This window comes from Mercenaria mercenaria, chromosome 4 (assembly GCF_021730395.1).
Source record: "Mercenaria mercenaria strain notata chromosome 4, MADL_Memer_1, whole genome shotgun sequence".
NCBI classification, from domain to species: Eukaryota; Metazoa; Mollusca; class Bivalvia; order Venerida; family Veneridae; genus Mercenaria; species Mercenaria mercenaria.
The window spans coordinates 59,117,841-59,131,014 of NC_069364.1; the positions used below are offsets into that span (position 1 = coordinate 59,117,841).

General features: G+C 36.4%; 1 protein-coding gene across 6 annotated transcripts in view; it reads left to right on the plus strand.

Moving 5' to 3' along the window:
* The first annotated feature begins 135 nt into the window (after positions 1-135).
* The window catches only part of LOC123551867 (trithorax group protein osa-like), a 68,675-nt gene continuing 55,636 nt past the window's right edge, over positions 136-13,174 (plus strand). For 4 of the 6 annotated variants that reach the window (XM_045341104.2, XM_045341107.2, XM_045341106.2 and 1 more), the window contains exon 1: positions 136-1,213. In XM_045341104.2, the coding sequence (XP_045197039.2) occupies positions 515-1,213 (699 nt within the window). In that variant the 5' untranslated portion in view covers positions 136-514. The remainder of the gene's footprint in view (positions 1,214-13,174) is intronic. The other 2 variants (XM_045341105.2, XM_045341109.2) reach the window with 1 other exon arrangement.

Consider the following 13,174-nt stretch of genomic DNA (forward strand, 5'->3'; position numbering starts at 1 on the left):
ATAACGCATGCAAATGACATGTACACAAGTAATAATGAGTGCATGAAATTGATGCGAAGGTAAGAGGGAGAAAAAAGATACGCATACAGGGCCTATATTTTATTATTTTTGTTCCTGTTTATTTGCGTATGAATTCTTTTGACTGATCTTCTCAGATATTCCCGCTTAGTGAAGTGTACCATATAATAGGTCTGTTTATGATAAGGCCATGCTGCCATCTAAGTTATTTTCTTGACTCAAGGTATCGCCTGAAATGTAACAACAATACACGTGTGTCAAATACATTGCTCAATTGTTTTAGGAATATACAACAACGAGACAGCGCCGTTGAAAGAAGACTGGAAGGTCAGACACTTTGCTTGGATTTCGGAGAGTATGAAATTGTTTTGTTTTATTCGTGATAGAAAGACAAATTGAAGGATAAATACAGAGGTATGTACTACTAACATTGGTTTACTAAGTGCCTTGAAACCTGAATCAGGGCACTGGACATGTAGGATGGCGGAAAATCACTATGTTAAGTTCAAATTTGAAGCAACGTAAGGTGAATACAATGGACTCATTTCAAGATGGTGGCCACAAGCTTATGAATACTGAGCACAACAACTTTTCACAAGGTATGGAGGGTTCTTATATGAATCCAGAGATGACCCATTATGGACCAAACCCTGGAGAACAGGGTATGGGTCCTGACAGTTACGGTAGGATGAATGAGGGGATAGCTCATGGACAAATGTCACAGTATAACCCATACAATAGATCAGCTTATCCAGGCATGGATAATGGTATGGGAAATGAATATTCAAGTCATAGCACTGCATATGGACAGTATCAACAGCCTGGTAGCCGTGGAAGTTTTCCTGGAGGTCCACGGCCACCAATGGGACCTGTCAGGCCAGGGGCAGGTGCCCACAGTGGGGGTATGATTCCGGGACCAGGGGCTTACAATTCAAACCAGCAGAGAATGCTGTCAGGACAAACAATATCTCAGCAATCAGGGCCAACACCTACACTCAATCAGTTGTTGCAAACTCCAAATTCACAGCCCCGCTACCAAAACAACTACGAGGGCTACCAGGGACCGCAAAAGGGGCCAGAAATTAGTGCCAGCAATGGACCCTATGGAATGCCACAGGGTTGGATTCAAAATCAAAGAGGGATGGGCAACTATCCTCCAATGTCAATGTCTGGATCTTCCCCTTACAGGGGCCAGGTAATAACTGATGGTCAAATTTTACAATGATTATTGGATTTTTGTTATTGAAAAGCTATTTCATATTACCCGCCTTTTAAGATGTTTTATTGACATATACTCTCGAGTGTATGTTTATCTGATTAATGTCTTAGCCTATTGTTACAGGCAATACACAAATGTCAGCGAGTTGGAAATTCCCCAACTCTGGTTTTGTTTACATCTGATCTCTAGACCATGTGCTTTAGTGCATGTGAGTGATGATATTTAAATTTGGTGGCAAAATTAGTGATTGTAAGACAGCTGGCGCAATTTATTTGATTCCAAAACGTGATTGGCTGCTGGCTTTTGTGATAGAAATCAATTGATGTTGAGGAGGCTGATTGATTGAAGTGCAGTAGCTGAGAAACTGTTTAAATTTATTGAAATTATTCACAGGTGTTGTTGTCTGAGAAATTTGCATTGGAATTTTGAAAACTGCATTATTTTTGTGAAGCTTGTTCACACAAATGGAAAATGCTGGAGATAAAAAAAATAATAAATGACTTAAGAGTTTTTGAAAAATTTGCAGCAGTCTTCAAGTTGTTTTTAAATATTGTTACAGTTATAGACCAAGTAAAATGATTGTTACTTGATAAAGTTTGAATGGAAGATTGGTTTTCAGCTGTAATGACGCGTGATTCAGACAAATATTTCTTCCTTTATTTATCCATTTAAAAAAACCCTGACACATTATGGATTTATGCATTGTACTGACTGTATTTTCTGTTTTTGGACTGAAATCAGAAAGTATAATAGCCACAGCTTTCATGAGTAAATACACTTTCGAAAGGTCCCTGCTGGTTTTAGGGCAATTGTGTCCAAGGTCAAAGCCACAGCAATCTGGAAGCTGGTGTCTGGACTTTTAAATTTAAGTGTTATAACTTGCTGGTATCCCTATCTCAAAGGTCAAGGTCATACTTGAAAGTCACATGTCTGTAGTGTTTTATTCCAGTCTGGTCCATAACTCTGTCATCCTTGAAGGGATTCTAATATTGCATAGCACAAAATGAAATGTATCCCATAATGGGATGCTGTGTCATGTGCAATATCCAGACCCCTAGTCGTAAGTACAAGGTCACACCCAAGAGGTCAAAGCAGATTTTTTCAAGTCTGGCCTGTAACTCTTGTCATCTATAAAAGGATTTTAGTATTACTTTACATGAATGTTCCCCATAATGAGGTACATGTGGCATGTGCAGCACCCAGATCCCCAACTCAAAAGTCAATGTCACACTTGAGGTCAGTTCAATAGGTTTTTTATGCCCCGGAAGGGAGGCATATTAGTTTTCAACTGTCAATTCGTTCGTTAGTGACATTAACTTTTTGCATGAAGGCACTTTACTCGCGAACTACTGCACCCAGGACCTTCAAACTTCACTTGCTGATAGTACTCATTGAGTACACGACCCATACTGACTGGGGTCAAGGTCACAGGGGCCAACATTAACTTTTTGCATGAAGGCACTTTACTCGCGAATCACTGCACCCAGGACCTTCAAACTTCACATGCTGATAGTACTCATCAAGTATTCGACCCCTGCTGACTTTGGGGTCACCAGGTCAAAGTTCAGTGTCACAGGGGCCAATGTTAAGTAAGTTAACTTTTTGTATGAAGGCACTTTACTCGCGAACCACTGCACCCAGGACCTTCAAACTTCACATGCTGATAGTACTTATTGAGTACACGACCCCTACTAACTTTTGGATCACCAGGTCAAAGGTCATGGTCACAGGAGCCAGTGTTAACTTTTTGCATGAAGGCACTTTACACGCGAACCACTGCACCCAGGACCTTCATCTTTCACATGCTAATAGTACTTATTGAGTGCACGACCCCTATTGACTTTTGGGTCACCACGTCAAAGGTCAATGTCACCAGGGGAAAGGTCAAGATGCTGCGGGGGCATTTGTTACCATTAGTGACAGCTCTTGTTTTTCCTGTGTGGTTCTTAAATCTACCATTTGTCAAGGGATTTTACACCCAGGACCTTCAAACTTCACATGCTGATAGTACTCATTGAGTACACGACCCATACTGACTGGGGTCAAAGGTCAAGGTCACAGGGGCCAACGTTAACTTTTGCATGAAGACACTTTACTCGCTAATCACTGCACCCAGGACCTTCAAACTTCACATGCTGATAGTACTCATCAAGTATTCGACCCCTACTGACTTTGGGGTCACCAGGTCAAAGGTCAATGTCACAGGGGCCAACGTTAACTTTTTGCATGAAGGCACTTTACTCGCGAACCACTGCACCCAGGACCTTCAAACTTCACATGCTGATGGTACTTATTGAGTACACGACCCCTACTAACTTTGGGGTCACCAGGTCAAAGGTCAAGGTCACAGGGGCCAATGTTAACTTTTTACATGAAGGCACTTTACACACGAACCACTGCACCCAGGACCTTCATCTTTCACATGCTAATAGTACTTATTGAGTACACGACCCCTATTGACTTTTGGGTCACCACGTCAAAGGTCAAGGTCACCAGGGGAAAGGTCAAGGCGCTGCGGGGGCATTTGTCACCATTAGTTACAGCTCTTGTTTTTCCTGTGTGGTTCTTAAATCTACCATTTGTCAAGGGATTTTAACTTTTTTTCACACATTTTCCAGAATGAGACAACTTGGTTTGCTTTTTCACAAAGTGTTGTGCCCCTTTTTAGCTTGACTATTCAAAGAATAGTAGAGCTATTGGACTCATCCATGCGTCGGCGTCTGCGTCGGCATACGCGTCGGTGTCCCGATTTGGTTAAGGTTTTGTATGTAAGCTGATATCTCAGTAACCACTTGTGGGAATCGATTGAAATTTCACACACTTATTCACTGTGATAAACTGACCTACATTGCAAAGGTTCCATAACTCTATTTTGCTTTTTTACAAAATTATGCCTAGGGTTGGATATCGTTAAGGACGAAGCAGTCCGATACCGATACCAACGAAACGATACGGTATTTTTAACGATACTGATACCATGCTTTGTAGTACAGCACATAAGCAGTGATTTGCTTAGTATTATATACACCTATGTAAGTAGATATACATGAAAGTTTGCTGTGATAAATAAACATTTTAAGTCTGTTAATGGAATGTTGTATCATTAGGTTATGAAAGAGTAAAAAATAAACATATCTTACAGACTAGTTTTCCAAAATAAAAATCTAGAGTAGAAACCTCGCTCACTATGAAATTTAAATCTATGAATACACTCACTGTTGTAATGCTTTTAAAGCTCAGTACTGTCTAGAACTGTTAAACTGAACACTTATTAGCTTTCAAATTACCCCTCTAACAAGTCAGACTCATTTTCACTCATGATAATCTTCGACTAGGTTGACTAGTAATGTTTTTAATGTGAAACACTTTGCAACACATTTTAAATTGAACAATAACCTTCAAAACACTTCAAACAACCAACATTCCAACAATAACATTATTTCTAATGGTTCGCGAAAACTGATTATTTGTTTATGTAGGTTACAGCTTAGTCTCGTAACTTTTTATTTACATAATTTTTTTCATTAGTTTTAAAAGAATACTACAAAGAAAAATAGTGTCGTATATTTTGAAATGAAGTATTGGTTTGCGTTGTTTAAAACAACGGAAAAAGAAGTATTTCAGGTAATATTTAGCATACGAAACTATTCGCACGGTCAAGGGAGGTTACTCGGAGCGGTTATCACAGTAAACAATGTCGATCGTGTTATTACGCTATTTGCTTAAATTTCTGCTTTATTTTGCCGCAGATTTTGTTTTTACTTTTATGGAAATACCGAAATAGAACGTTTTTTACAAACGTATATACGTACTTTTCGAAGTGATATTCGATGTACCGATACGGGAACCGGTATCCAACCCAATTATGCTCTTTTCGACTAGAAATCTTGGTTAAGTTTTGTATGTAGCTGGTATCTCAGTAACCACTTGTGGAATGGATTGAACTCACCATTATTCACTGTGAAACTGCCTACATTGCACAGTTCATAACTCTATTTGCTTTTTTACCAAATTATGCCTTTTCGACTTAGAAATTGTTGTTTAAGGTTTTGTATGTAAGCTGGTATCTCAGTAACCACTTGTGGGAATGACACTTATTCATTGTCATGATCTGACATGCACTGTGTATGTCCCATAACTCTACTTTGCATTTTTTTTTCAAAATTATGCCCCTTTTTCGACTTAGAAGTTTTTGGTTAAGTTTTTGTATACATGTAAGCTGGTATTTTAGTATCCACCTATGGGAAAGGATTGAAACTTCACGCACTTGTTCACTTTATGAGCTGATAAGCACTGTGAAGGTTCCATAACCCTTTTTCCCATTTTTACAAAATTATGCCCCTTTTTCGACTTTCGTATTAATTCAATTGACAAGGTTGTTGAATAGTCGAGCGTTGCTGTCCTCCGACAGCTCTTGTTATTTTAAAGGATTTGGTCGAAACTTGCAGAAATACATCACTATGAAGTGAATTTGCACATATTCAGGGATCGAATTTAGTGGTCGCTAACTCGCAAAATTCGAGCAAGAATAAAAAAATGCGAGTAAGAAATCATGGCACTCAATTATTTTAGCGATCACGGTCGAAAATCGATGGATTCGCTCAAACTGTCCTTTGCAGAGCTCCAGATAAGATTTTAGGTTAAAGGGTATTTTATCCCCTAGTTTTTTTTTCAAATGGTATTTTACTCCTAATGTTTTTTCAAAGGGTATTTAGAATTCTAAATGGTTTTTCAGAATTCGAAATCATTTAAAAGGGTATAATAATAACTGTTGTATTTATAAATTTTCTGGTATTCAGTGCTCCGCTGAAGTGCCTTTGTTGACCAAAGCTGTTTTCCTGAATATTTTGAGCCTTCATTCAATTAGTTTTAACATTTGTTTACTGATACATTACATCTTACACTACATCTTAATTTCAAGTTACTGACCACTGCGATATATCAACTAGCCGTGATACTTTGACTGTCAATGTTTTTTTCAGAAACACCAACATGTATGTGCTTGGCTTTTTCAAAGTTACCCATTTATATCATAGGTCACGTGCTTAGCGATAGGCATTGTCCGAGTCATCTCCTGTCACACACTAATATACTTCAAGAAGAAAATGGCATTATTTTACGATATCGTTTGCGTTTGCTTTTTATGAGACACCATTTTGTTTGTTGTACTCGATTACAAAAAGGATGTGCTTGATTTTAGATAAAATTGGATTATGTACTTAAATCGAGTAAAATACGTATCCCGTTTTTTCAATGCATATCAGTACGTGTAGGTTTGATTTTAAATGCGTTTTTTGTAAATTTCAAAACGTATATACGCAAATACGCATCTTATCTGGAGCTCTGATCACGTGACCAACGGCTTGTGGACACTTGTTGCTTTATACAATAACTCTTTGTAACAGTTTTCATGGGACCTAGCCCAAACAAGAAGATTTCATTACTATTAAAAAGAACTGGGGCTTATTGTCATGATTTACCTGTACTACCATAAACTCGAGTATACAATCCCCACCCCCCACACACACACACACATTAAATGCACCTCTTTCCGTCTGTTTGCAAAAAAAAAAAAAGGATTTATTTTCCACTTTGCATATATAACCACAGTATATATACAGTGTTAGGTCCACAGTTAGGATAAACATGTGCTTTCATAATATACATTGCAATTTTCATCTTGTTTGATTTTTAGCTCATGTGATGTTTGGAGAGAAAAAAGATGATTTAATATTGTCATCACTTGATTGGCGTTGGCATTGCCTGGCAAAGTTTTATGTTTAGGTCAGCAAGAAACATAACTCCATCCTGCTTTTTGCAAGAATTATGGCCCCTTTTGGACTTAGAAAATCAGATTTCTTGGTTCAGTTTTGTGTTTAGGTCAGGTTTTCTCCTAAACTATCAAAACTATTGCTTTAAAACTTGCAGCACTTGTTCACCATCAAAAGCTGACTCTGTATAGCAAGAAACCTAACTCCATCCTGCTTTTTGCAAGAATTATGGCCCCTTTTTGACTTAGAAAATATCAGATTTCTTGGTTAAGTTTTGCTTTTAGGTCAATTTTTCTCCTTAACAGTCAAAGCTATTGCTATAAAACTTGGAGCAGTTATTCGCCATTAAAAGCTGAGTCTGCACAGCGTACCGTAACTCTACAATGCTTTTTGCAAGAATTATGACCCCTTTTGGACTTAGAAAATTATGGGTAGGACAATATTCAGGGATCGAATTTAACGGTCGCTAACTCGCAAAATTCGAGTAAGAATAAAAAAATGCGAGTAGAAAATCATGGCACTCGAATATTTTTGCGATCACGTTCGAAAATCGGAGAATTCGCTCAAACTGTCCTTTTCTCTTTAAAAACTCCTTTCGGGCAGTTAATTTACCGATAATCACGTCACTGCTTCTAGACGCTTGTAGCTTTATACAAAAGTAATTATCGGATATGTAAGTAAGCGTCTAGGCAATATTTGTTTTCATTTTGGACGACTGTAATTTGCAAAATTCTGTGAAAATGGAGAGGAAATAACATGTTTCTTGGTGCAAAAAAGCCCGCGGAGCTCGAAAATGCTAGCAACACTACCAGCTGTGACCTGAGAAAAACTTAAAAGATCAACGTCAAGCCAAAAGTCCAAAGAATCATTGAGTACTTTGGTTTGTATCGTACTTCCAAAACCAGAAAGTCCCAAGCCTGTCCGGACTGTGAACTTTTATATGAAACCAAACAACAACAAAACAACTTGAATTTAGCACGTAAACAGCTTTTAAATAATTGCTAGTGGAACCCATCATTTTGCTAGTGGAAAAAAATGGCACTAGCAAAAATTTGCTAGTTGGAAAAAAAGTTAAATTCTATCCCTGATATTTCTGTAACACAGAGACAAAAAAATCAGAGGAGTGTCTGCACCCGCAAGCCGTTGATAATATTTGTGCTTTGTCAGAAGAAATCTTACATAATATCTTAATTACTTAATACTTAATTTGCGCTAATTAGTGTTAATTGGCATTCATCGAGTTTCTGATATTATCAACGCCTGGGGAAATCTGAAGAAGTTTCCATGTCACTGATTATCGATTTTCTATAATTAGCCTAATTAACATGTGATCATATTTGCGCTTATTTGAAATGAAAACGAGGCAATGCTGCCGAAAATTCGTCAGTTTTCATAGATCACTAGGTCTGCATTTATATAACATCTTGATAGCTATGACGCAGACTTAAGTTTATACTGACATATTTTAAAGTTGTTACAACTTGCTGGAAAAGCTATGGGAGGTACAAATGGTATTTGTCTATGGCCAGGAAATGTTCGGAAACCTTCGGAAGTACACGATTACTATCTGTCTTTTCCGTGAGAATTTCGTTTCTATTTTTAGCCATGGATTATTGCTTTCAGAAGTTAACGTTCTTTATCAAACACCCGCATATTTCAGGTGTAATATAGGTGGCGCTGCGGTTGGAAAACAGGTTTCCCCAGGCTGTCAATTTGCATGTAGAAACAGTTAGAAATTGTCAGACTGGATTCCCAGGCTAGGCGGTGTTCTTGTGTTAAACTAATATATAGATTGTCTTGATACATACATGTACTACTGGACATCACAATAAGAATGCTCAGGAGTCAGGACTCTAATAAAGGCACCCCCTCTCCTGTTTTGCTGTAAATTAAAGACAGTAAAATATGTTGCACAGATGCGTGTCTTTAGCAACATAGAGCAAGGCCACACTGGGTTAAAAGATTTTGTTTTTTTTTGTATTCAGGCCACAACCCTTCCAATTATCAAGGAATTTCAGTATTTTTAGTCATGGCAACATTATGTGTCAAGTTTAAGACTTAGTCTGTGAATTCTAAGGTCAATGACACACTTTCCAGTCCGTATGTGCTGGCCATCCATCAGTTGAGAATATAAAAAATAGAGAACTTGCAATAAATGCATAGTTCAAGATCTAGACAAAAAGCTGAAAGTTGTCAAATAATTATCATATAATATTAATTATAATATATAAATTAAAATCAACATTTAAGACTCTTGCACTTGTGTTAAATTTGTGGAATTTGAAAATGCGTCTACAAGTAAATGGTACTAACCCGTTCTGTAAGAAAAAAAATGTATGAGCTTTGGTAAATGGAAATGGATGAAATATGTACATCATGGTCATAGCAACCAATTAAGCGTACCTGGATGGACTGGTCTGTGAAAGCTTCCTGATTGGTTTTATTCCAGTTTATAAATTTAATTCTGCTTAAAATGTGATGTATCACTTTGTGGTTATGAAACAAAACTAAACTATATCATCCACTTTGGCCTACGGCAGTGAAATTGCTCTCAATTATCCATTTTAACATCTGTTTTAGTACTTTGAAGTATGTTTGTGCTATTTAAAGAATATAGAATTTCCAAAATTTTTTGCTACATAATCTGGGTCAGTATGCAAATGAAGTCATTATTTACTTTTGCAGCTGGTAATAACCTTACAATTTTGTAAATAGTGGCGCTCCAGGCTTTATCATACATCACTTTTATCATTGCATTTTATGATAATGCATCGGTGATTTTCAAGTAGACATGTGGTTATTATTTATTATTCATTTGTCAGTCTGTATTGCCCCTAAATAAGTTTTCTTTCTTTTTAGAAGGCACCCTTTTATGAAAAAAATCTTACAGAAAGCTAATAATTACTTTACACAGCCTTCAAGGAAATCAAAAGTTTGATAATCTACTTGATTGACAGTTTGTAAATATAATAATAGTTAAGGATAAGGTTATATCAGTCAGGTGAGTTTATAAGCTTCCTGGCACAAGATCAAAGATAATTGATTGTTACTGAGAGAGTTACTGGTAATCATTTCTGATAATAATAGATTATTTACATTCTATATTAAGTACACAAATGGGTTTTTCCCAGATTTTGTTTTCATGACTTAATTATCTGCTTGTTGACCTCTTTGTTCAAGAAGATTGATATTGATTACAAAGAAGCTAGATCTGTTTAATAAAAGGTCATACAGTGTCATTAGGAAGGGAAGTAATGACATAAACATTTGTGATATTTGTCTCTCTAGTCAATTACATTTAAAGTTATCTAGGGGAAAAGACTGCTAAAATTTGTTGGTTAAACTTGATGGAATTACAAGAAAATTGTGAGTTTTTTTTGGAAATAAAGAATTATTTTTCGGAAGTATTATCTTAAATTGCACAGAGCACTACTAAGATAAGCTAGGTATTTTCATGTCAGGGGTTTGGGCATTTTCTGCACTATAGTGGTGTGAGCTCCTGGGTAATTTTTCTTTAGCAGGTAAGAATCTTAATATGAGGACCCCCACCACTACTTCCCAATAAATTATCTTGGCCAAAATTTGTCCCCTTACTCCAATGTGGTCTTTCTCCAAAACTAATGCAGATATTGAATTGAACTTAACATGTGTTTTGGGGGTTACAAAACTAGGTGATAGCATCAAGTCTCATACATGCATCGTAGCCAAATTATGTCCCCTTTTGGGCTTAATTAGAAAATCCTGTTTAAAGTTTAGCATGCAAGTTACTATCGCCAAAACTGCAGATACTGGATTGAAACTCTGAAGATATTTTAATATTCAGGGTAATATTCCTGCTTCTGGGACAAAGCACAAATCACAAGAAAGTCTATGATTGACTGTCTTATGGACATCTCTTGTTAGCTCTACTATAATACTATTTTAAATTTTTCAAATGGTAGAGGTTTTGTAATCACCCTTTTGTCGTTGTTGGCATCTGCGTTACAAAAGGTTGAAGTCTTCATGTAAGCAGGTTCTTCAGATACTACTTGGCCAAATGCTTTCAAACTTCACACAGTCATGTCTTCAGCATCATCAGATGACTTCCCAGGACAAGTTACATAACTCTAGCTTTTATTGCATCAAAATTATTTACTTGGCCAAAATGCCATCAAAATGGCATCGGGTGTTGACCTCATTGGACAAGTTACATAACTCTAGCTTATATTTTGTGAAAAATTATACCCCATTTTATCATACAAACTTTGCTTAAAGTTTTCCATGTAAGCATGTTTCTCAGGAATTACTAGATGTTTTCAGATTTTCCGCATGTCTTTAGCATCATCGGATGACCACACTGCAAGTTTCCTAACTCTGGCTTACATTTTAGCAACTTAGAAAATGCTGACATTAAAACTTCTGTATGTAAGCTAGTAATAGGTGGAAGGAATTCAAATATTTAGGCCCGCTCTTTTCACTAGATGTTTATTTAAGAAATAATACATCGCATTTAGTGATTTGTCCCTGAATAAATCATTGTTTGGAGTTCAGACCCGAAGGAATTATACCATGAGGGCGCAGCCCGAGTGATATAATAATACGTATGCGAACGACAAACAATGATTTTATTAAAGAGCCAATCACGAAATGAGATATATTATTTCAATTCTAACACGTTACTAAGGAATTTAAAGTACATCCTTGACGGCATTCATTAAGTATTTGCCTGTTTTCAGTTGGTTTCTTTTCCAGCGTGCCACTATGCCGTTTGACGCTATGACGTAATAATTGTGACGTCAGAACAGTGAATTGTCGTATAATAATTCACTGTTTTCATCCATGTTTGTTAATAGGAAAATGAATCGGATCATGTTAGAATTAATTTTACTAATGTCGAAACAGTCTTCAATTTCTTTGAATTTGTTTTGGTTTTTTATCTGAAATGTAAGATCAACATTTATTTGTCTTTTTGTAAAATCAGTTCTTATAAATACTACCCTTGCTTTCAAGCTAAATTTGCTGTATTATCTTCTCCACAGTAAGGCTTGGTAAAACAGTGTAGCTGAGCACATCTGAGACTGTCTCTCACAATTCTATTGATTTGCTAGTGGAGAATTCCATAGTGTGCATGGCAGGTCCTGTTGCAAGAGAGTATATACATCTCTGTATATATCCATGTGATAGATTACTTAACTGATACACTACGGAAAACCCAGACTTCTAATTCTGTGTTATAATTCATTTAATTGAACATTATGACATTCTCTGGAAAATTGGATGCTATTTATAGCATGCCTTTGTAGATCATTGATAACAAACAACAATATTAATTTCTGCTTTTCTAAGGGAAATAAGCTGCTTGAGGCTCAAAAGTTGTTTGCTCTCTTGGACTTAAATGATCCCAGTAATGGTCATAGAATGTTTACATTCATAGTAGTGATACAGAAACTACTGAATGTAAATTGTAATACTATTCTTTAGTGGTTTGAAATTAAAAGTATTATCATAAATCATTGTTGGCCTCTGAAAGTTTTTTTTTTGCAAGATGTTTCGCCTTATGTTTATGAAGAAATTTATGTAAGCCTGTCTAATGCTAGTGTCTATCCTGCAAGTCTCCTCGGTGATTTGAGCACAGACAGTCTTATGGTCATTATATTTCTGTTATTCCCTTGAAAATATTATGGTTTTTTTTTTTTTATGAGAAACTAGTTACATGGAAAACAAGGAACTGAGATTTTTGGTATAATGTGTTATGAAGAAAAAACAGTGTATGATATACTTTCGTGAATTTTCTTGTTTATTTTTCATCGGCTCACCTGAGCGCAAAGTACTCTTGGTGGGCTAATTTAGACCCAAAGTTACCTCAATTCAATCTCAAAAGAAGTATGAATTTTCTTCATATTTTGATAAAAATTTCACTCAAGTTATGGAACAAAACTTTGGGATTAATTTTCAATATTTTTCATGAAAATGCAAATTTACATCAGTAAAGTCTTTACAGAAGCATTGCCAACAGTTATTTGGAACCCTGGATGTGAAATCTTCTGCTGAAAATTGCTGATTTTTTTTCATTTTTCATCTACTTGTATTTTGATCAGCATTACCTGTGTCGTGTGCAAGAACCATAACTACCAGTCTTCCTTTTTGAGTTATCTCCCTTTCTTGTGTTCTTGGCCAAAGAACAACT